Source organism: Thermobia domestica, chromosome 7 (genome assembly GCF_964235325.1).
Source record: "Thermobia domestica chromosome 7, izTheDome1.hap1.1, whole genome shotgun sequence".
NCBI lineage: Eukaryota > Metazoa > Arthropoda > Insecta > Zygentoma > Lepismatidae > Thermobia > Thermobia domestica.
In genome coordinates this window covers 242113267-242137715 of record NC_137460.1, presented here as the reverse complement: position 1 = coordinate 242137715, position 24449 = coordinate 242113267, and the positions used below count along the sequence as shown (strand labels likewise).

At 36.2% G+C, this 24449-nt stretch overlaps 1 protein-coding gene across 4 annotated transcripts in view; it reads left to right on the top strand.

The window, feature by feature from the left end:
• The window catches only part of LOC145690791 (uncharacterized), a 40187-nt gene extending 32475 nt beyond the window's left edge, over window positions 1–7712 (top strand). For 2 of the 4 annotated variants that reach the window (XM_081766067.1, XM_081766068.1), the window contains exon 3: window positions 5162–7700. In XM_081766067.1, the coding sequence (XP_081622193.1) occupies window positions 5162–6155 (994 nt within the window). In that variant the 3' untranslated portion in view covers window positions 6156–7700. Of the gene's footprint in view, window positions 1–5161 lie in introns of all 4 variants that reach the window. The other 2 variants (XR_014132277.1, XM_081766069.1) reach the window with 2 other exon arrangements.
• The last annotated feature ends 16737 nt before the right edge of the window (window positions 7713–24449 follow it).

Here is a 24449-nt window from a genome sequence, read left to right as displayed (position 1 = left end):
ATACCTTCTCAACTGTAAACAATTCACATGCAAGATCACGTTGAGATGATTTTTCCTCCTGCGTCGCCTTCAATTAAGCTGAATTACATAACCATTGTCACATGTCCAGGCTATAGTATCATACACTTGGTTATTAACACCTGGAGAGAATACAAAATTTTCAGTAAATTATTTAGCCTCAGATGAACTAAAAGAAAATTTACTTCGATATAAGTATAGTTTATCTTTACTATACTTTATGAAGAGATCATATATTATTACACAAATATTAAAATCGAAATGTCTAAGATAAGTGAGTCATGTTACTTCCGTCAGTAGTACGAATCCGGATCGTAATATTCTTGTTCATAAATTATATAAGAGATTTGGTGACAAAAAAGAAAAAAAAACAATTAGAGAATATACAACAGGACCCTATGAAAGCGGATGATAGGAATCCAGGGTAACTTGGTTTGGTACAAGATCATACCCAGTTTTCTTTGTGAAGCTATGAGGCTTCGGGTTCTCTTAATCACAAGGTGAATTTGTTCTGTATATTACCAAATGTGTACTAATGTTTAACGGTGAAATGTATATTCTGTTTTCTGAACGAAACACATAATGTGAACGTAAATTACGTAGGAAGAGAGTGCTTTGCTTTGGCTTATTTTTCCCAAGAAGTAGAATATCATAAAAAACACATGAAGAACGGGAAAATTGCGTTAGTTAAGATAAAAATGATTGAAAATACTTTATTTGCCTGAAAAGATTTTCAAATCCTATTCTACGAGCACTTCTGCACTTCTAGACTTTGCATATGTTAAAATATAGAAACAAAGTTGTGTTTAAGATATGTGTGTTCACAGATTAATAACATTTGGTGACATCCACATGGAAAGCTAGTAAGATTTCTTCTATGTTAGCAAAACTGTAATCAAAAAAGTGCATCAGATGATTTGTCATTGATGTGTGTACATTATTTGTTAATGTTATATCATATGGCAATTTTATATATTAAGCAAACTACGCACATAGCCTGCTTTCATCCCTTAAAGCGTAGGTCTCTTGCCCAGTGGGTTTTAGTGGATTTTATATAGCAAATTTCACCTCCCTAATATAATGCACCCTTCCGATACCCATTTTTAGCGTGAAATTTAAGCTTGTTCTCTTACTCATAGGGTCCAGATTCTAATAATAGTAACGAGAGCAAAAGAGCCGGACGAGGAAAAGTTCTACCTGGAGCGTGAACTTTTATTTCAAGCGTTTCCTGAGTTAATGACAGAAAAACTGAATGTCAAGTGTACGTACTGAGAAACAATATGCAGATTTCCCTCTTAAATGCGGTATTTCCAAAAACATTGTTGCTTACGACAGTTTATTTTAAATGATATGTTTATTTGCTAAGGTTTCTCTCTCTAACAAGACAGACTTGTGTGATGATATTTGTTGACGTACATTTATAATTCTACTTCTCTCTTTATGATACCCATTTCAATGAAATTAACATTATAAAAACCCAGTTGGAAGTAGGCACTTAGTATTTTAGAAAATTTATGTCAAACAGTACAACTCTCTTATGTTGTAATGTATAACATGTTTCTTTTTTTAAAAAAATATAAAGTATGAGACATTTTTCTTGATACATCCTTTTAACATTTAAAGTAATGAGGAATAAAAACAAGATTTGTATGATGCAATTAACACCCGAGAGATATTGGCATACCCTTCAACGGTAGTGTTGCAAACCCAGTATATAATTTTGATTTCTTCGAATGACATTACCTCAGGTTTCCACAAATGTAAATTCTACGTATTAAACGAAAACGTACAGTAGCGAACTTATTTCTGTGTGTTACAAATTTAAGGCGTTCCAGTATGATAAGCTTGGAAATTCTAGATGCCTTCAACAGTAATAACAGAAGTGAAACGGTGCAATGCATACCCTGATTATCTTAGCGTGGAATTCTACAATCATAATATTAGGTATTTCTTGTGAATAGGGGAAAAGTTACAAGGAATTGGAAACTCAACGTTTCACAAAAGGGTTTAATTCCGAAAAGTACTTCGATATGTATCACATCTAACCACGTACATGTAATTGAATAGACGTAGAGGTGTTAATGTATATTAAAATTTAATACTTCAAACCATTTCGAGAATAGTAAAAGCCCTAGTAGAGATTGGTATACTGCTTGAAATGATGTATTTTGTGCAAAATTTTAAGAGCTGTTATATCCTTCCTTTGTTTCTTTTTCTCTGTAGTAAAGGTTTCTAGTGTTTTAATTGTAACAAGTTGTAGCAATTAGTAAATTCTCGGACACAAAAGTTAACTACACAATACATAAACATCTTTAGTGACTTCATACCTCCATATTCGCCTATAATAATAAGCTGTTCGTTTCATATTTCAAAATATGTTCCTTAGTATGTACTGAAGTCGGATATCGTGTATATAAATGCAGATACAGTTTCAAACAGTAAAAAGAAATCCCATAATCTTGTTTTTAAAATACAAGTGATATGAAAACACTTCGATTGCTCTAGGTTTCATATCTCTACAATATTTGAGTTATATCAGATCTCAATTTATCACTAAATACAACGTATGAATGTCCGAGAATGCATAATATTAATGATGCAAACTATATTATAAAATTGAAAGTAACTATGTTTGTGACTCTTAATCTGTTGAACGGCCCGACCGATCTCAATCAAATTTTCAGCGTAGATGCCGTTCTGACCTGGAAGTGTTTTTAGCTATTTACTTTAAAGCTACAACTTAGGGGAGGGGGAGATGGGACTAAATAACTCTTGAACCCCCAGACCGATCTTGATCAAATTTTTAATGTAGATGAGGTTAAGGACTGGGATGATTTTTATCATTTCAGTTTGACGGAGCAACGTAGGGAAGCGGATGGAAGGAGAAATATACAAAAATCAAGAAATATAAAAATAAAATTGACTGTTCGTGAATTAATTCCTTTTGAATCAACCGATCGATCTCTATCAAATTTTCAGCATGTATGAAGTTCAAACCTGGGAAGTTTTTTTACCATTACGTTTTGACAGTAGATCTTAGGGGAGGAACAAGGGCGGAGGGGAAATATATGAAAATAAATAAAACGTAATAACTCTTGAACCTCCAGACCTATCTCGATCTAACTTTCAACATAGATAAGGTTCGGGCCTGGGATGTTTTCTTCATTTCACTTTAACAGTCCAACGAAGAGGAGGGGGAGGGGGAGATATATGTAAAAATAAAAGTGACTGCTTTTGTCACTTCATCACGCTTAAACCACCCGACCCATCATAAAAAATTTCAACATACATGAGGTTCGAACCTGAGGTGGTTTTAATATCACCTTAACGGTAGAACTAGAAGAGGGGAAGGGGAGGGGAGAAATCTAGAAAAATAAATGAAACTAACTCTTGAGCTACCAGACCTATCTTGATCAAAGTTTCAACATAAATAAGGTTCGGGCCTGGGGTGTTTTCGTTATTTCACTTTTACAGTGGAACCTAGCCGAGGAGGATGGGGAGACGAAGATATATATATAAAGAGATAAAAATGAAAGCGATTGTCTATGTAACTTCACTCTTGAACTACCTGACCGATGTCGATCAAATTTTCAACATGAGGTTCGGGCCTGGGATGGTATTCACTTTGACGATAGAACTTAGGGGAGGAGATAGGAGGGGGAGATATATCTAAAAATAAATAAAACTTAATAAATCTTGAAACACCGGACCGATCTCGATTAAATTTTCGACATAGATAAAGTTCGGGCCTGGGACATTTTCTTCATTTCACTTTTACAATGCAACGAAGAAAAGGGGGAAGGGGAGATATATGTAAAAAAAAAAAGTAAAAATAAAAGTGACTGTCTTTGTGACTTCATCACGCTTAAACCACCCGACCGATATTTAAGAAAAAATCAGACCTAAGGTGATTTTGACCATATCACTTTAACGGTACATTTTAAAACAAGGGGGGGGGGAGAAGACAAATTATGAACAAGGTTCGGGCCTGGAATGTTTTCGTTATTTCACTTTTACCGTAGAACCTACGGGAAGGGGAGGGGAAAGATATATATGTAAAAAGAATAAAAATAGAAGTGACCGTCTTTGTGATTTCATCACGATTTAACCACAGGACCGATCAAATTTTCAATATAGATGAAGTTCGGACCTGGGGTGGCTTTTATCATATCATTTTGACGGTAAACCTTAGGGATGGGAGAGGGAGGTGACAAATGTATAAAAATAAATAAAACTTAATAACTCTTCAACCACCCACCCAATCTCGATCAAATTTTTAATAGATGACGTTCGGGTTTGGGATAATTTTTATCATTTAACTTAGACGTTGCAACGTAGGGGAGGGGTATGGGGAGGCGGAGAATACGTAAAAAAAATAAAAATGAAAGTGACTGTCTATGTGACTTCACTCTTGAACCACCTGACCGATCTCGGTCAAATTTTCAACATAGATGAGGTTCGAGCCGGGGATGGTATTTATGTATTCACTTTAACGATAGAACTTAAGGGAGGAGGTAGAATGGGGAGATATATAAAAATAAATAAACTTAATAAATCTTGAACCACCAGACCGATCTCGATCAACTTTTCAACCAAGATTAAGTTCGAACATGAGATGATTTTTGTCATATCACTTTGACAACATAACTTAAAGGAGGGGAAAGACATTTGCAAATGATCGAAACTGACTGAAGTTAGTGTTGAATATAAAGTTTTTGAGGTCGCTAAGATGAACAGTGACACTTCTAATGCCATTTATATCCAAGTTGAGCCCCACAGAAATTGTGGGAGGGGAGACTATATATATATATATATATAATTACCAATGTCAGTGTCGAATTCATATTTTTCGGGGTCGCTGAGATGAACAAAGATACTTCCGATGCCGTGGGTGTGAAAGGGGATATATAAAAATCATCGAAAATGACCAATATCAAGGAGTGCTTTAGTAATAGTTAAAAGTGACTCATGAAACATATTACCATTTTTTCGTAATTTAACCCAGTGAAGCGGGTAATTCATGCTAGTTGCAAGTATAATAGAGAACAATAATTCATTCCCGTTGTTACTGTGTCTTACATTCAACCGTTTTTGTGTGTCTTTTGTAATTTTTTCATTTGCTTCTGTATTAAATTTGTTACAGGGCCCATAAACTTACTGTGTACCAGAAAGCACATAAAAGTGGAAAACTTCATATATGCAAGACTTGTCGACGGGAATTTAGTCAAAGATCTCATTTAACTACTCACACTTTAACACACATAGCTGAAAAACGTCAGAAGTGCCAAGAGTGTGGAAAGACATTTAAACGAAAGTCTTACTTGAGAGCACACATGGTCATACATACAGGAGCAAAACCTTATATGTGCAAAGGTTGTGGGAAAAGATTTTTTTATAGGAGATCTTTAAAAACACATGTTCTAATCCATACAGGTGCAAAACCCTATATATGCCAGGATTGTGGAAACCGATTTTGTAGAAGCTCAGGTTTGAAACAACATATGTCTACACATACAGGTGAAAATACCCACAAGTGCGAAGTGTGTGGAAAGGTATGTCGTCAAAGGTCAACTTTAGCAAAACACATGCTAATTCATACAGGCGAAAAACCTGTTATATGCCAAGATTGTGGAAAGAGATTTCGTCATAGCTCAGGCTTAAAAGAACACCTGTTAACACATACAAAGGAAAAACCTCACATGTGCCAATATTGTGGAAGTCGATTTCGTTACATATCAAATTTAAAACAACACATGGTAACACATACAGGTGAAAAACCTCACATGTGTCAAAACTGTGGAAGTCGATTTAATCAAAGATCAACCTTAAATCAGCACATGTTAATACATACAACAGAAAAACCTGTTATGTGCCAGGATTGTGGAAGACGATTTCGTTACAGATCAAATTTAAAACATCACATGGTAACACACACAGGTGAAAAGCTTCACACGTGTCAAAGTTGTGGAAGTCGATTTAGTCAAAGATCAGGCTTAAATCAGCACATGTTAACACATACAACTGAAAAACCTTACACATGTGAACCGTGTGGTTATGCATTTAGGCAAAAAATCCATCTTTCAAGACATATATTGGCAAAACACTTGTTAAGAAAAGATGTTAACACATTCAGTTGAAAAACGTCAGACGTGCCAGGATTGTGGAAATCGATTTAGTTCACAGGTTGACTGCCAAGGTGATTTGAGGGTACTGATCCCAGGAGGCCATAAACTTCTTTTTACCTTTGGCTCAGTTATGGATAGTAATGTCACATTTTTGTCGCGATATTTTGCTTCTCCCGGAAATGTACCAATGGGAGCCGAGCTTCATGTCATGCTAATGGTCTTATAGAAATGTGTGACAATGAGCGTCATATATGATGTTCAAGAACTTGAATAGTTTAGTAATTTGATATCGAGCATAAGCACCATATATGGTGCTTATGGCCCTACAGAAAAATAAGGTGAGCACCACATATGATGCGCTTGGCAGTCAACCTGTTAAACATGAAATTTAAAAGAACGTGTTAACACATTAGAGAGCAAAACCTCACACATGTCAAGTGTGTGGAAAAGCATTTAGTCATAAAAGAAAATAAAAGCATGGATATACACAGCTAAAAAACTTTTACGCGCCAATTAATGTTGAAAGGCGCATAGGTAAAGTTCAAATTTGCAACACGCATGTTAATTTATATAAATAAAAAAAACATTAATCCAATGTTCTCGGGATTGCTGCCAGAGTGAGTTGCTGTGCTGAGCTTTCGTTACCATACAGCGACAACATCTTCAGAGCTATGTGTTGGAATGTGCTGGTCGTACAATTTATATTGTGGTCTTTAGGAATTGCTGTGTTTCTATTGGTTGTTTTTGTTGGCCAATGGCGTGCTCTGATTTTGCTGGTGGAAACTGCTCTCTGATTGGCTGATGGTTCTTTTCGTACTGAGAAGCTGGATCCAGATGTCAGGTAGATGATAACCTTCGTCTCTGTTGATGGATGGCTTGTATGAACGGATGAATAAAGATTCATGTATTTTCCTGTCCCAGAACTGTTTGCTTTTCTTTAGAACTTCAATTTGGTCCCACATGGCTGTATGATTGTACTGTATGCAGTGTTCGGCTATTGCAGATTTTTCAGGTTGTTTAAGTCTGGTGTGTCGCTGGTGTTCTTTCATTCTGTCTTCAATGTTCCTTCCCATTTCACCTATGTAAGTGGCGTTACTTTCACAGGTGATCCAAAAAAAAACATTCTGCCAAGATTCCGCAGTTTGGAATCATACACCTTAACAGATAGAGGTAAGAAATCTACACGTGCCAAATTTGTCGTGAAAGATTTAAATTTATAATTTGGGAAGACATTTGTCAATACATACAAATTAAAAGCAATATACTTCACAAGAGTACCCAAATGGGAATATGTTAAAACCACACTTGTCATAAAACATGTTAGGAAATACAATTGTGTAATCTCACATGCGCAAAAGGTGTGCAAAACGATTTGATTAAAGTCCATATTTCGCCAAAGGTATGGTAACACATCTGGAAAACGCGTAAAAAGTGCGGAAAGGTTTATTAAATTACAGCTTCAACGACATATGTTAAATGGTCTTGCCATTTTCCAGTTACCATACAAATAAATAATAGCAATATTGCAACTCTAGGATAACGTGTTTTTTTTTTTTTTGTTTGTTTGTTTGTTTGTTTGTTTGTTTTGGATAACAGTGTAAGTGTTTAGTCAATAAGACGTAATTAGTGAGTGAGCAGGCTTCGAATCCTCTTACGGTTGATAATTTTTTTCTAATTTAGTTTTGTTATGTGCTTTGGAAGGAATGTTCATAATGAAAAAAGCAAATGTCCCACAGGCTAATTTTGACTACATAAGTTTCGAAGCCTAGAAGACATGTCATTTCAACCCATGCATGAAGCGTTAGTGCGCTCTGTCTAACCAGGACAGAGAAAACAGATTGCCCAAGCACGAAGTGAAACAAAATATACGAGTTTGAATAAAACTGGTGTTGTCAAAGTTCTATGATTTCGCACGAACGATTTATAAATAAATACAAAATATACTGGCGATCAATTTCTTCTATTCAAACTAATCTTCAACAGAGTTCAACGCTTTCCATGAAATTAAAAATTATAGTTGAGGACTTATTAAATTAAGTATTTAGAAAAGTTGCTCAGATTCGTGTATTCCTCGTTTAAACTCTCCCCTTTACTAGAAAATTATATAATCTGCAGTTTAACCCATTCGTGTCCAGACAGTCTCCTTTAGCCTAGTCCGTAGAAACGGGATGTAAAAGGTACGAAGTCTATTAGTGCCCAAAATTCCTCACTAGTATTCTGAAAAGTTTTCTGTCGTCAATTTAATCCGAATGGTAGTCTGAAATATATATATATATAGAACGATCATGTCACCCAGTTCTACGAAGAACGCTGAAACATTCCTTAAGGCGCCAAGATGAGTCACTTTTCCCGTAGGAACTTTCTGCGATTGTTACAAACTACAGCGCCTTTGGTTTCTGACTGGTTCAGCATTCTCTTCGTGTGTATGGGGTCTCTGATTAGATTCCAGCTCGCAGCAAGTGATTTTTTTTTTGTCGACGAATCGTGTGCGTGGGTTTTTGAAAGTTCCCCCCTTTCCTCGCACTTTCTCCATTCCACCATTTCCATTCATTTCTCAACATTGTCTCCTTTGTTACCCGAGTTAACCTTTAGAGGAAAACTTAAAGGTTTCACTTCATGTTTTTTACAATGCCTGTATTTGGTAATTCCCAGTATTACTGGGAACTGGTTTGAATGCGAGGCTGAGGAATTCAGAGTTGGTTGACAGGTGCCCCACCCCCGTCATCAAGAAACGGTCACTCGATGGTCCTGGGCAGGGTTGCTAGTGCGCTATAAAAAAAATAAACTAATACTCACTTAATTCAAAGAGTTTATGCAAACTGTGCAATCCTTATCAAAAGAGTTTTTTTTTAATTTGCATAAGCAATTACCGTATTTGAATACATTTTGCATATTACTCACCTTCTGTATTTTATAACAACCCGCGTGGCGGAGCGGTCTAGCATTTTAGTGTTCGATTGCAACAAAAGGGTCAATTCCGCTGGGGATAGTTGAATGCGATGGTTCAAACCCCGCTTTATGCAAGAAAAATGTAGGTCCTACATTTAGAAGCTTCTAAGCTTGTTTAGAGCGTTAATTATTATTAATAAAATAATGATAATAAATATTAATTCTTATTAATTATAATTATATCTAAGAATATTCCGCTCTTTCGAAGAAATTTTGTTGGCTCTAAAAATAGCATTGTCTTCGTATAATACATTTATTTACAATCTAATTACAGAGCTTATACATAACACTTGAAATTATAAATTATATACATAATTTCCTATTAACAGTTTAGAAGTGCAATGAAGAATATACCGCTATGTGTTATGTTTAAGTTCGATTAATCATTATCACTAGAGACCAGATGATTAGGCATTAAAAACCTGGAAAATAGGTACTTAAAATTTACAAAATAGGCACTAAAATGCAACAGAAAACAATGAAGATGAATAGTCAATATAATTTTAAAAAATTAAGTCATAAATAATGTCCAAAGAATATAGAAACGTGTATACGTGGACACACGCAAATTAGACTGTGGTAACATTCTTCAGATTTTTTCTTTCTCGCTTCTTCGTCGCACTGCACTATGACCTTCATTTATTACTTCTCTAGCTTCGCTGTGTATAGTTTGCCCTCCCTTACACTGTGAAGCCATTGTCAAATAAATAATAAGCAACAAAACCGCGACCACAACAACACCCAACAAATAATCAACTCTTGAGAATAATATTCATGTGACATTTTTTTTACGACTGGCAACGCTGACATATAAAAGGAGAGTAAGGGAGTGTCGCAAGTCAGGCAGAAAAAATGTTGACAATTTTCCCCCTCTACCTCAGCCCCCGCTGGTAAACAAGCTAGCTCCCTATAATACATCCATATGATCAGTTTCATCCAAAATCATGTCCTTTGCAGCAGTGATTCTCAAACTTTCAGATAACGCGGGCACCCTATTTGAAAAGTGATCTGCGGACGCCGTGTAATGCTAACTGAACTTTCACATAGTATTAAAAAATATAATAATTACAATTACCACTGACAAGAAAAAGAGTTGAGTTTGAGTTCACCGTCCCGTTCAGCAGCGACACTATATAAGACGTGGACCTAGTGATTAACGTGGAATCCGAACCACATGAGCTCCCGCCGGGAATCGAACCCGGGTCTTTCAAGCCATAGGCGCGTACGCTAACCCCTTAACCCCGAAAGAGCTCTGACAAGAAAAAGATCAAGAAAAATAATGCAATAAGTAGTTTATTCTAAAGATACATGATTGTTTCCTAGTGAGCGAAATTTCAGTTGAAAATAAAGTCACTTTTGAGATTAAAAATAAGTTTTTTTTTGTAGTAGGGAAATCCACTTGATAAACAATGTTTTCAAATGTGGGGACACTAATGTAAGGAATGAATTTTTTTTTCCATAATTGCATTGAAATCTGAAATAAGTTTTGTCATCATAAATCTTAGGGTTGATTCCATATTAAGATGGATTCGCTTACTTGAAGGTTTTAATACTGCAAAAAGCAGAAAAGGCATGTTCACATAAGTAAGTGGTAGGGAAAGGCATCAAATGTGGCAATGTCTTTGAAGTCAATAGAAATGACTAAAATTTACATCTTTTTTTTTTTTTTTAATGAAATTGGTGGTAGTGGTAGGATTTTTCACCTAATGAACACGAAATCCATGCAATACCGAGGAATCGTGCATATAACGTTCAACTGCATTTGAAAAAGTGCCCTAACAAAAAAGGAATTTCACTTGAAGTAGCCTATATAACGGGTGATCGGCTTCATAGCAGAAATTGAGTAAAGTAGAAAAATATTTAAATTTGCAAACAGGTATAATTTATAATTGCTTTCCTTTTAGTAACTGAAAAAATATTTCTAGCATAATGCTGTGCGTTCCATTTTATTAGAACAATTCGTGTGTCATATACCCCATGGCTAGGACCCGCGGACCCAACTTTGAGAACTGCTTTAGAGCATGGACAAGTTCAAAAGCGGGCCAAACATCTGAGGGTTCTGGTGTTATACCAAACGATTTTGGTAAGTCTGTATACTGACGTCGAAAATTTGTAATGATATATCGTGATCAAACTTTCTGTAAAGTAACAAACATTGAACACTTGACACGTCAACAACCCAAGCAAGAAATGGCCATCAGCCTTCTTTTTGTGAATAGTAGAGCGATAATATGATAGAAACTAATGTGACAAATCCACGTCACTCTTACTTGAATTATATTGTTCAATAGTTCCTGGTATCCAGGCACGTAGCCAAGGGGGGGGGGTCCGGACCCCCCCCCTTCGAGACCAGAAATGAAAAAATTAAGGAAGGATAAAACAAAATGAAATGACAAAAAGAAGGATCAGCGTTAAAAATTAAAAAGAAAACTACAGGAAGCTTTTGTTTACTTTTTCTTATGAGGAGATTTGTATTACTTGCAATATGGTGGTGAGGTAAGCGAGGTATTTTGGAAGAGTCAGGGAATTTTAAATTTCAAGAAAAGTTATGGAATTCTCAGAATTCCTGCTATTAGTCAGGGAGATTTCAAGCTTTCGAAAGCATAAGTGCCGTTGTGTAACAGCGTGGGCATTTTTAATCATAACTTTTCGTCATCGCATCCTTGCAGTATCAAACATGTTATTTCAAGGACAATTTTCTGTTGCTCCTTTAACCTGTCATTTGGAACCGACAGTAGTTGACGGAATAATAAAAACAAAAAATTACGTTGAAAGAAAGTTCTGTTAGCATTTGATTCAACAGAGAAAGGAACGCATATATTGTAAAACAAGTTGAATATACATATGCTTCGCACAGGGGCTGTATTTGAAAGTCAACGCCTGTGGGAGTATCACCATTGATCTCAGCGACCGCGAAAACTATGGATTTGATACTAATATCGGTCATTTTGGGATATTTTTTATATGCCTCGGTATCGACACCCCGCTGGCTCCCGGCCCGTATACTTGCAAGTCATCGCTAATTGAAGTGTCACCATTGATTTCAGCGACCGCGAAAACTATGGATCTGACACTAATATTGGTCATTTTGGATTAGTTTTAAATGTATTGGTATCTCACCCCCTTCCGGTGACCCCCGGCCCGGAGGCGAATAGCGTGAATTTGGAAGTTAATGCGACTGGAGTTTCACCATTGATTTCAGCGACCGCGAAAATATGAATTCGGCACTAATAACTCAAATGGTAGAGCGTTGGCTTCGCATTTGGGGGGTCGTGGTTTCGAATCCCGCTGCCTAGCATTCTGACTGAGGTTTTCCAGGGTTTCCCTCAGTCCTACCAGGCAAATGCCGGAATAGCACCTACTAAACAGGCCCTGGCCGATACCTTCCCAAATCCTTTCCATTGTTAATGTTGTTGGATATCCAATGTAAAATGGCCTCTGAGCTGTATCTGGTGATTGTTAAATAAATAAATAAATATTGATCATTTTCTACTACTTTTACATGTCCCGGTAAACGCCCCCTGAGACCCTCCTGGTTCGAATTTCGACAGAAACGTTTAACTCTGGTCTGGAGCCTGGACCAAGGTATTCGTGACTAAAATTTGGTAACTCTAGGTCAATTTGTCTGGTTCCCAAGCCGGTTCCGGTAAACGCCCCCCTGAGACCCCACTGTTTCGAAATTTGAAAAAAACACTTCGTCTTGATCTGGGGACTGGGCCAACCCCTGACCAAAATTTGGTAACTCCCGGTCCACTCGTCTGGTCCCCAGGCAGCACACAGACAGACAGACAGACAAACACACAAACAAACTCTTCATTTTATTTATATTAAAGGATAGTTTACAAGACAGTATTCAGTATGTACTTTATAATAATTGAGGTCATAACGAAAGGAAAATTGTTATATTTGAATAAACAGGAGAAGAACGTAAATATTGCAAAATCTTTTTCAATACTTTCTTTTTATTATTTTGCTCGAAATTTCTTCATAGTTTGTTATTAAAATATTTGCCAACATATTCTCATTTTATTGTCCTAACAGACCAATATATGTTGATAGTAAAGTAGTTTAGATTGATCGAGCGCCTGGGCCTTCAGAATTTCATGTCCATCCCCCCCCCCGCCGTTACGAAATCCTGGCTAAACGAACCAATATATGTTCCAGTAAAATAGTTTAGAGTGATCGAGCACCTTTTGTGATGACCACAGTATTTCATGTCACGGACCCCCCCCTTCACGAAATCCTGGCTACGTGCCTGTGGTATCTCAATACTGATTATTTTCTTCTCGACGCGCTAGTATAGTGTTGAATTCTTTGCGGGATCAATTCGATCACAGTTTGTCAATTGTAAGTGATCCTTTCAACGCAAACATAATGGATCACTTAATGACCTTGTGGCCAACTCAAAATGTGGTTTCTTTTTCCATACTTTTTTCTCTGGCAAATTCACGTTTCGAGAACACTTGTTTTCCGAAAAAGTTTCGGTTCCATTTAAATCGTTTGAACTTAATTCTTCAAGTAACCGAATTGAGGTAAAAAAAAAAAAATATCAAAACAGAGTTTTGTATCGAGTTGAAAATTTACAAGATCTACTAATCTAAGCACATCATCATCTCCATGTTCAAAACCTGTTTCTGCGATTCGTGCGAATTTTCTAGCATGGAAAGTCAGCTTGAAAATATATCCAGAAGGATCTGTCATGACTGGAGTTTAACGTTTCATGGTTATGCCATAATGGCTAAATGAGACGTGGACCTACTGATAATAGTGGAATCGAAAACTACTTTTTCCATTCATTTGTACCCGCACCGTGGAATTAAACCCAGAACGATACGCACTAAAGGCAAGCAGAGACATTTTTTTATATATATATACAGATAGGCATCTCCCCACTCACATTTTAAAAGTTAACCTGCATAACTACAAGAACAAATGAGTGAGCTGCTTGCCCATCTAACGAGTAATCACAGATTACAAGGACAATAATTTGCCCACATTTCCCTTGTGGGCAAAAGCAGTGACTAAAAATTTTAGTATTATGGATATATTTTGCTGTGAAGAGTTCGCACTCTCTTCATGAAAGAGAAAAAATAAATACAAATCTCTCGATTTTGAAAACACATATTTCCCAATTTTTACTTCGTGTCTTCCCCTTCGCAAAGTTGCCAGTCGTATTTCTATACCCCTCTTACGAAAGAGTGACACCGTGCTCGTGGGTTTTCACGTTTCCTCCCACTTTCTTCATTCAACCATTTCACTCATATCTCATCATCACCGTCTCCTTTAGCCTAACCGGCATAACCGTGGGACGTAAAACTTACAGATTTCATTTCATTTATGAAACTGAACATAAATTCTCAAAAACTAAAACACACAATACACTAAAACTTTCTTCACCAAAATTGGACTAAATATATCACTGACTTGTCTGTAAATGTATACTTATATCTTTCAAATCAATCCAACTGGGTCTTTCACCTGAAAACTCATTGCTCTCACCTGAAAGAGAGCGAACACAGCGTCCAAATATCACACAAAAATGCAACAATACTATGACGAGACAGACTCCAAGGCTAAAAGCAGAAGTGCCAACCCGTGAGTTTCAACGCTATGACGAAAAATTGCCGTGGCAACTTTAGTTGCCAACGGGCTGCAATGCGTTATGCTTTCTTGCTGCACTCAATTTCTCGCTTTGGATTTTGGTATGCTTGAAGTTTCAACCGCGAGCGCTCAGCAGTAAATTATTTGACCAAAACCAGAAAATTGATGTGCTTTAAGGAAATTCTTTATGCGAAAATACTGATATCAAGAATTCCCTAAAATGTAACTTAAGTCCGTTTCTACAATAACATTCGCATTGTATTTGTTAAATTATTAAACATTGGAACAGAAATAATTCAATGGCGTAGACTAAATGTTGGTTTGTGTGAAATGGTCTAATAACGAGATTTTAATTTTAGATCTGGAGTGTCATGAAGAAATTTATGCTGTTTATGGATAAAAATCGGGTACCACAAAGGAAATCGGTTATCGAGAATCAACAATCAAAATATGTTTAGTATCTTTCACTCTGAAGATTTCAATGTCTAAAATGCAAATCACAGTAGGCAAATTTCGCAGTAAAGTAAATGTTACTGTAAAAAAATTGGAAAAGATGTGTGTGCAAGGTCAAGTCTTCGCCAATGGCCTAAATACTCATCATCTGACTGGTAACCGTTTGAAGAAAGGTGATCGCAAAAAATAACCTCGACGTTGGGTGCCGTATGTTCAGCATAAGAAAACATTAACTAGATCACATTTATATATATGACTACTGCACCAACGAACTCGAGCCAGTTCTGAAGCGGTTATTCACAAATGATAAAAGTAGATAACCTGCAAGAATTTGGGGGTGGGAGGAGATCGTTATCGAAGTGGCACTGTCTGTAGGAAAGCCGATACTAACGCCCAGAAAGATTAAGTATATTTTCGAGAAGTCCATCCATTCAGTTCTAACACTTCTTTCTCTCACATCATCTGGCTCTCTATTCTGTTTTTAGTCCCATCCCCATATTTCTTTTCCGATATCAGGCAAAAAACAAGCCTCATACTTCGCACAGAGAAATAACGAGAATTAATTTCTACAGCTGTACGACCTGTTTGTTTCCTCTGGATAAGATTTGTACGAAAAAAAAAATATGAAAAAAGGCTAGAAGTTATACAGTAATTTTGTTTCTTGTTTTCGGATACCATGAACACATCTCTGTTAAGGAAGGTACTTGTTTTTTACGTGATAAAAATGGTAATCAGATATGTTCTTTGTAGCTATATACAATAATATAAATTTGGTAAAAATTTCTATGTATCAGTTTTGCTTTTAATTTGCTGTAACAACTCTATTAATAAATTAGTAAATTTAGTTTATTCCTCTGAGTGTGAATGCTTACAATAATTTTACAATTTTCATGCATGAATAATGATCATATTCTGTGCTGTGATTGGTTTGGATGAATTTACTGTTTACATGTGTTTAAGGTTAACATATTAATTCAGGAATTCTGGAAATACATCAAAGAAAGTGATTAAAACATACACAACTACCAATTGTACTGTTATTTATTTTGCGCTAACTAGACACTGGATTTCAGAAAAGATATATCAACACATTCTAATGGTATTTTATCACTACAGACAATGCAATATTTCATCTTTGGGTGTTCCATACTCCTGTGCCGTAAAGTGTGGTCAAATTTAGGGTAGAGGGGCGCATTTTGTTCAGATATGCCTCCAACTATTTTCCATTACTCGTTACTGTAATGATCAAAACAATTTTCGCCTCGAATTACATAAACCTAGTCACTTATTATATGACATGGCATTTGGCAGAGTTGGGGATCAAAAGTTACCAAGTGACAGCTTATAGCTTCCTATTTTACCAATAAGACCATTTTTTTCTTACTTTCGTTTTCCCGCTGACTGATGGATACCTGAATTTCTTTTTAACTTATGACGTGGTAACTTTCGTTTTATATATATTTATTAAAGCATTGGGCCACTTTTGTTTAGTGATTGAATTGATTACTTTTGTTTATGCAACAATGAGGTTTTGAGCGATAAGCTCTGCGGTTTTCTTGGGCTTGGAACCACACTAGAACTTGCAGAGTCAGATTGCGGGTGGTTGGTAAGTGTCGGAAGGGTCTGTGGACGTCTTACTCCATTTGCGAAGACGTGCACCCATCCTGCCTAATGGTGTGTGCGTCCACTCTTTGTGTTCTCCGCTGTGTTGAGTCTGAAAATATAAATAATACAAAAAAAATCAAAATTTGAAACTTAATAAAGAGTAAATTTAAAAATAAAAAATCCGCACCTTTTTGTTTTGTTTTTTCTTCTGGCCTAGTGGGAATCTGTCTCTTGGTTGGCCAGGTTTCTTCTTTCCGTTTCACTTCTTCCCTTTCCGGGGCCAAGCGTTTCTGTCGATGGCAATGCTTTTGTTCCAACCGCATTTCCCTTGACCAAGTCCGCCACACGCAGAACTTACGGTGCGGGCGTGCGAATGAAATTACCAGAGGGGAGTGAAAGTTATCCTCTTTAGCGCCTCGGTATGACGTTGTAACGTTCACACACCTTTTTTTCCCTTTCTAAATGTTTATTCCAACTATACATAATATGTGTCCAAAAAAATTAAAATCGGTTCATGCTTGCCTTCTCGTAAAAAGCCCAAACCTAGCAACAGTGAGATAAATACGTCAGTAAGAATGTGGAAAAGACAAGTATCGTCTCACCTACAGTCCGATATCTTGTAGTTAAAGTAGTAGAAAAATGATCGATCTGAAACAGGATAGAACATAAGAGAACATATATAAGGGGAGTGCCGGTTCTGGGTTCGAGTTCCAGATGTCCGTGTTCGAAGCGCCAGGTATAAGGGGAATGGGGTTCGATACTCGTTTGTTCCAGTGCGAGAAGACCGACTAATAATAATAATATTGGGATTCGAACCTTGGATCCCTCAAAGTCTCCTTTACAACTTCATTCAAATACACAAATTAGTAAATAGACGTAAGAAACTGGCAATAAACAAGTATCTTCACTCCTCCACGGTCCTAAGATTCGGGCGTTATATGTGTCAGAGGCCTGGGCCATATACCCACCATCGCTGTTACGTCAGCTCCAATATACATTGGTCAATACCTGTAAAAAAGTGCAAGGTAGGATAGCCATGCGTGATTAACACCAGACGAGTAGTGGGAGACGAAAGTAAATGTTTGTTCTCCGCTATTTAGGAGTACCTTACCTGTTTGGTTCTACTGAAAACCATGTACACTACTAAAAGGTAATATTCTCCTTTTGCTGAGAAAAAGACAATATGGATCACACACTTTGACATTAAGAAAAACTGCTTTCACTTTCATATTGAAAAAGAAAATATTTTGCATAATATTCATCTTTAACCTTTAATTTCACTGGAAATAAAACATTTACAAGCGTATGACAACACAAAACACAATACTTCACTTAAACGAAAAGATGGCCCAATCACTGCGATATGTGCACCGAAACGTAAGCGAATTAATACGCGAAATTATCGACCGAACGCAGTTTACTGCCGGCACTTCACTTCATCACTATATGAAGCTAAGTTTATTTGATGTTTTCAGGGTACGGCTCACAGTGACACTCCTCTCTGCGTATGTTCATTCAAAAGTCGACCATAAATATGAGACGAATATGCATTCCTCACACAACAAAGTTACAAATTACTAATTTTGGTGGTTATGCCATTGTAAATATTGCGTGAAACTTATAAGGGAACTTAAGAATATACTGAATGCTTCACTTGATATATTTGCTAATATGATTTCCATGTTAGAGAGCTGGTATTTTTGCGTTTGTCTTGCTTTGTAGGTGATGACGCTCTCCCCGCCTTTTCGCGCGTACTGTTGCCAGTTCACAGCGCAAGAATACACTGACTAAACTAAAATATAGTTCGTAGAAAACATTAAGCTTTGACTTTATTCTATTGCTAATAATATATAATGAATGGTTCATAAGTTAATAGAAATCACATTAAAAACACTGATTGTTCGAATAAGTTGTACAATCGACGATTATTGATAGACTTCACATTGTCACGTATATCTCTGTCATCGTCATGAGGACTTGTGCGTGGGCGTTTCTCTCGAGGGTAGCAAAATTTTTCTTCTTAATATGGACTGACGGGAGGAAGTAAGAGTGTCTGGAAATGTGAGGTACCTTTTGGGTGAGAAATTCCTGAGCATTGTTCTTCTCCAACTGTTGATTAGTCGCATTTCATTTCCAAGAATTGATGTTGGAATAATACGAGGGTTGGTTTAAAAATTCAAGCCAATCCATCTTGTCACACATAGTAGAACAATCCAGGTCCCGCCTGATACGAAGGACTCGATATTCCAGTGTCGCATGACACGTGATACCAGATGTATCGCCCAGCTATGGAAAATCGAACACCCTGAAAACTTTCTCTTTTACGACCCCTCTTTAGGGGTGTACCCGTATCCTTTTATGAGCACTTTTTTCAACCCTTAATTAACTCGTTCTCTTTTGCGACTCCTTTTTTCAATGAACGCAACATCCTATGTAACATAAAAGAGTGTGGCTTATTTTTTCAACCCCTATTTAACATACCGCAGATTACATAAATTATGAACATATATTACAACCCCTATGTAACATAACAGAGTTGACCACCTTTTTTTAACTTTTATGTAACATAGTAAAAGGGTGTACTCGTTCTTTTTTGTAACCTTTAATTTAACATAACAGAGCTAATAAAAGAGTATGGCGCATATTTTCGCAAACCCCATGTAACATACCAAAGCTGCTAATTAGATTGTGACTTATTTTTCAACCCCTTTTTAACACAGCAGGGAATGGGCCAATAGCAGGGTTCTACCTTTTATCAACCACTTTGTAGTATAGCACAGAATACGTAAGACTATGAACACATTTCCCAACCCCTATTTAACAACAGAGAATACATAAGACTATGAAGCAATAGCACAGGTGTACTCGTTCCCTTTTATGGTATCTTTTATCAACCACTATGTAACATAGCAGAAAATACACAAGCATTCATAAAGTACTACATGTCCAAAACGTACTGACCATCGTGGTCAGAGGTCAAATATTTAAATGTAAATAACTTGTAAACGAGGCAACGCATTGATGTACTGTTTCGACATTCAGTAATACGTCATTTAGTACTACATATCCCAAAACTACTGACCAACGAGGTCAAAGGTCAAATATTTAAACCCAGTAACTCGTAAACTTAGCTACATATTGACGTGGTGTTTCCACATTTAGTAATAGGTAAACAACTACTACAAGTTCCATAAGTACTGACCATCGATGTCAAAGGTCAAATGTTTAAACCCAAATGATTCGTAAACGGAGCAACATATCGAGGTGCTGTTTCCACATTTAGTAATAGGCCATTTAGTACTACATGTCCGCAAAGTACTGACCATCGTGTTTAAACAAACGAACGGTTAGATTTGAGTAGCATATTCAATTTTGTACCAAGCAGAAAAAAGGTAAAGAAATCTTATTTTAACTACCTGAAAACTTCTGTACCATTATGTACTATTTAAATAAACGAAAAAATAAGTTTCAGTTTCTTATTTACATTTCTATTAACGAGAAACAAGCAAAGAAACGCCATTTTAACTAGTTCAATGTTTTATACCTTTTTGGGCTATTCATTTTAGCGAAAACATAAATTTGGATGGAGTATTTATTTTTGTACTAACCAGAAAAAAATATTGAAATAAGCAAGAAAGGTCCATTTTAACTAGCTGAGAATTTTATATCATCTTCTACTATTCAAATAAACGACGGAATAAATTTGAGTATTCTCTTTAGTTTTGTAGCAATCAGGAAAAAGCTAACAAGGTCGATTTCAACTAGCCCAGAATTTTTACCGTTTTGAGGTATTGAAATAAACGAAGGAGTAATTTTTGTGGCGTACCAACTAAAAAGAGAAATGTAATTTTTAACTGGATAAGAATATACCTTTTGACTATTTTAACAAACGTAAGGATAAATTTATACTAACCAGAAAAGTGAATAAGAGCCATTTTATCTAGCTCACTATTTCTGTACAATTTTGTACTATTCAAATGAACGAAGGGATAAATTTGGGTGTTCTACTTTTTGTACTAACCAGAAAAAAACATTTTAACTGGCTGAGTATATTATACCATTTTGCACTATTTAAATAAACAAAGGAATAAATTTGTACTAACCAGAAAAAAAGCGAAGAAGAACCATTCTAACTAGCTCAGAATTTTATACCTCTTGTGCTATTTAAACCAACGAAGGAACGTTAAAATAGAAATTTTGTTTCTTTCAGTAATCAGCCATTTGGATCTAATTTCCTATCATTATTGTGCGATCATGTCTGTTTATTTGTTGGTTTAAATATTAATTCGTCTTTAAAACACTTTAGTCAAAAATATAAACGATTTACGAATATGTTCCATTGGCTAAAGAGAACGACTGTAAGCGCGAAAATATTATGGTGAAATAATATTGACAATGTGTAAAGTAGTTTGATTAAAACATTGGAGGCTTCTCGGAAAGCCCATGCACATGACTATCATCTTAAGTTTTTGCGTCCTAGTATTGAATTCAGTACATAATTTACATTTACTTTATTTAGGAAAATTCTTTCTCCTGGGTAAGTTTCCTCGGGTTCCAACCCTGAACGCATTCCTATTGAATCTAAGATGAACTTGTATACCATAAATTAGCAGCCTACTATTAAATTACCTTGCTTTTGTAACTGTACGACCTAGTTAATCGATTATTAAAGAAGAACATTTTAACTTTTTAAATAAACCTCGCATAAAAGTGCTCTCAAGAATTTTTCTCTCAGCCAACAAACGAATGTACATATATGTATGTGCGTCTCGACTGCGACGGAGATCGCAGAGTTCCTCTCTCCTTCCCATATAAGGAGCTAAAATCTAGCACAATGGACAAACGTCGTCTCTAAAAATTCCAATGCATGGATTGTCATAGTTATTTTTAGCTTCAGACATCAACGAACTGCGAAGCAAAGCGCACTATTGCCTAGCAACAAGACGAGACGAAAAGAAAGAAAAGTTAGTGTTACTGAGACACCCGAAGAAGCCACCACGAATGGATTAGCTGGTGCAAAAATACAGCAATAATGAAAAGTCTGACATTAGTGAAATTAGCATGAGAAACTAGAACGAATCATCGAAATGAACGAGCAACGTAAATAATATCTTTAACAAGTGTGAATAAAGTTGTTTTGGCAGTATGGAGCTGGAGAACGGCATACAATTCAATTCACCGCAAGAAAGATGAGAGGAAAGCAACCCGCAACCTGCAGGACATCTCCCCTGAATATCCAATACAGTCCACCTTCTAGTGTCAAAGCAAGTGAACAGTGCTAGTGAAAGTGTAATAATCAGCAATGTAGCGAAACATAACCAATAATTCGTGGCGACCGCGTCAACCGCGTCCTCGATAATCAACGGGCCTAAATTAAATTAAATCAATATATATATATATATATATATATATATATATATATATATATATATATATATATATATATATAACACAGCGATCAGTTATCCATTTGAAGTGCTATAAAAGTGATGTATTATTTGTTCATAAAGTTTTAGTGTTGTGAATTAAAAGCAAAGATAGAAATCTGAGTATCCTTTCAACATAATAATAATGGTTTAAATTTACATATGTTAATTTTAAGAAATAATATAATTCATTTTTCCTTACAGCACGAGTGATTAGCGCCTATGCAACTTAGTAATACACACATTAATAAATTGCATTAGCGCTAAAGAATACAATTAGAGTTGGTGTTGTGCCGGTTTCCCGTAACGTTCTGACCGAACTCTGAACCTGTTGTCCAGCGGCTATATGGTCAGTTTTAATGGTCGATCCAACCCGCTAATAGATACTAAAGAAGACATTCGAACGGTGGAGAATCGAACCTAGACCATGGTAAAAGCGCAAGCCCACTTTGGGACCGTAGGACACGAACCACATACAGTAATAAAAGGGTTTATCTCAATAGGGTGTGAGACGTACCTGGATCGAACCCAGTATTGTCATATATGGCTTTCTCTCACGGGAACGTACCAGGACTCGAACCCTAATACTGTAATAAATGGCTTTGCCAAACAGGAAAAGACGAGAATCGAATGCTTTACTGTAATAAATGGCGCCCGATAGCACCGGAACGTTCGGTAAAACCGCATAAAGGCGACGTTAATTGTATTTTCTCGATTAAGGTAAATTGTAGTGCCACATTAGTGTTATTTAATTTTGTTGTTCTGGCATTAGTAAATTAATCATCATGTCCGTAAACAGAGAAATAATTCCTGTCTTGCATGAAATGCGAAAAATATGGAAAGAAACAGAGTACTTAATAGTAGAAAGTCAGTTCAGATATAGAAAAGAACCTTTTACATTGTTAGAAGTCGAAAATGCCTTAAAGGTAGAACAGGAAGTTTGTGAAATTCATAAAAGAGCTAAACAGAAAATTGCAAAATCTCTTTTGAAAAGGAACATAGAATATAGGGCCGAAATTGAAGATAAAATTGTTGCTAAAATGCATGAAATACGCAAATCTGATTTCTATCGAAAGGTCAAAGATGAATGTGTTCTTGAATCAGAATTTATTTCCTTGTCAGACATTAAACATAAATTGAAATTCACTATGAAAATTCAGACATTGTACGTACTGCAAAAGAAAGGTTAGCTGAAAAGATATACAAAAGATATTCAAAGCAACACAATGTTAGTGGTAACCAGGATTTCAGTGATAATCAGAAAATAAATTGTAAAGTTGTACAACCGAAACGGGTTAGGTTTGCTTATCCTCTTGAAACTGTAACTTTTGCGCACCCTTTTGTAAAAGTTAATGAGTTAGAAAATATTCAAAATTACGAAAATCGTCAAGGAAAAACAGTACCATTAAAAATAAAATTTGCTGAAAGTACTTTAGAATTTGTTAAACGTGAGTTTGAAGGTATTTTGTGGGACATTGCCCCCGTAGCTCAGAAAGCATACGCACGAACAGTGAAAAATGAATGTGTTGAAAGTTGTACTGTTTTGCCATGTGTTAGGTCTCAGTCACCACCTATCGTTGTGAATCAAGCCAATATTGAATTTCTTGACAATGAATTTGAACAGGTTGAAGAAATGTATGAGAGTGAATCAAAGGTAGAAAATGAAAGCATTTCTGTTGTCAGTCACGTTAACATTGAGTTAGGCCAAGCCAAAGAATTTGTTTTGTCTCTCTCGAATAGCAGTCTAGAAAGAAAAGAAACAGAGAGAAAAAAGAATAACAAGCTCAACCCAGCTGCTTCTTTGCAACTCCCACCAACCATCAAGTTGGTCACGTCCAGCGTAGTTCTGTGTGTGAATCAGCGGTCAGCTGTTCCAGATGTTGTTTATTTGTTTTGTAAAGGAACAAAAGGCATTCATGGATGCAATCCGTGCGTCACTGCAGGAAGGTTTACTAAAGTGGTAATAAATTGCGTTGAGAATGAAGGCGAAAGCGGCCCATTAACACAGTCTTGTAGTGTATGTCTATTAGAGGAAAATTGCCTCTATGGCACCTTGCTAACCAGTAAATTAGAATGCGTTCCGTTTCACAAAACTTGTTTATTTTTTGTGTCTGTTAGGGTTGTAAAGATTTATCAAGAGAAGAGTAGTTCTTTGGGCTGCGAGTTGAAAGCTAAAAACATACAGATAGAACAAATGAATAATGTCATCTTTTGCATAGTTACTTGTATTCAAGTTGTGTATTTAAAAGATTGTTCAAACGGCTTTACGCCA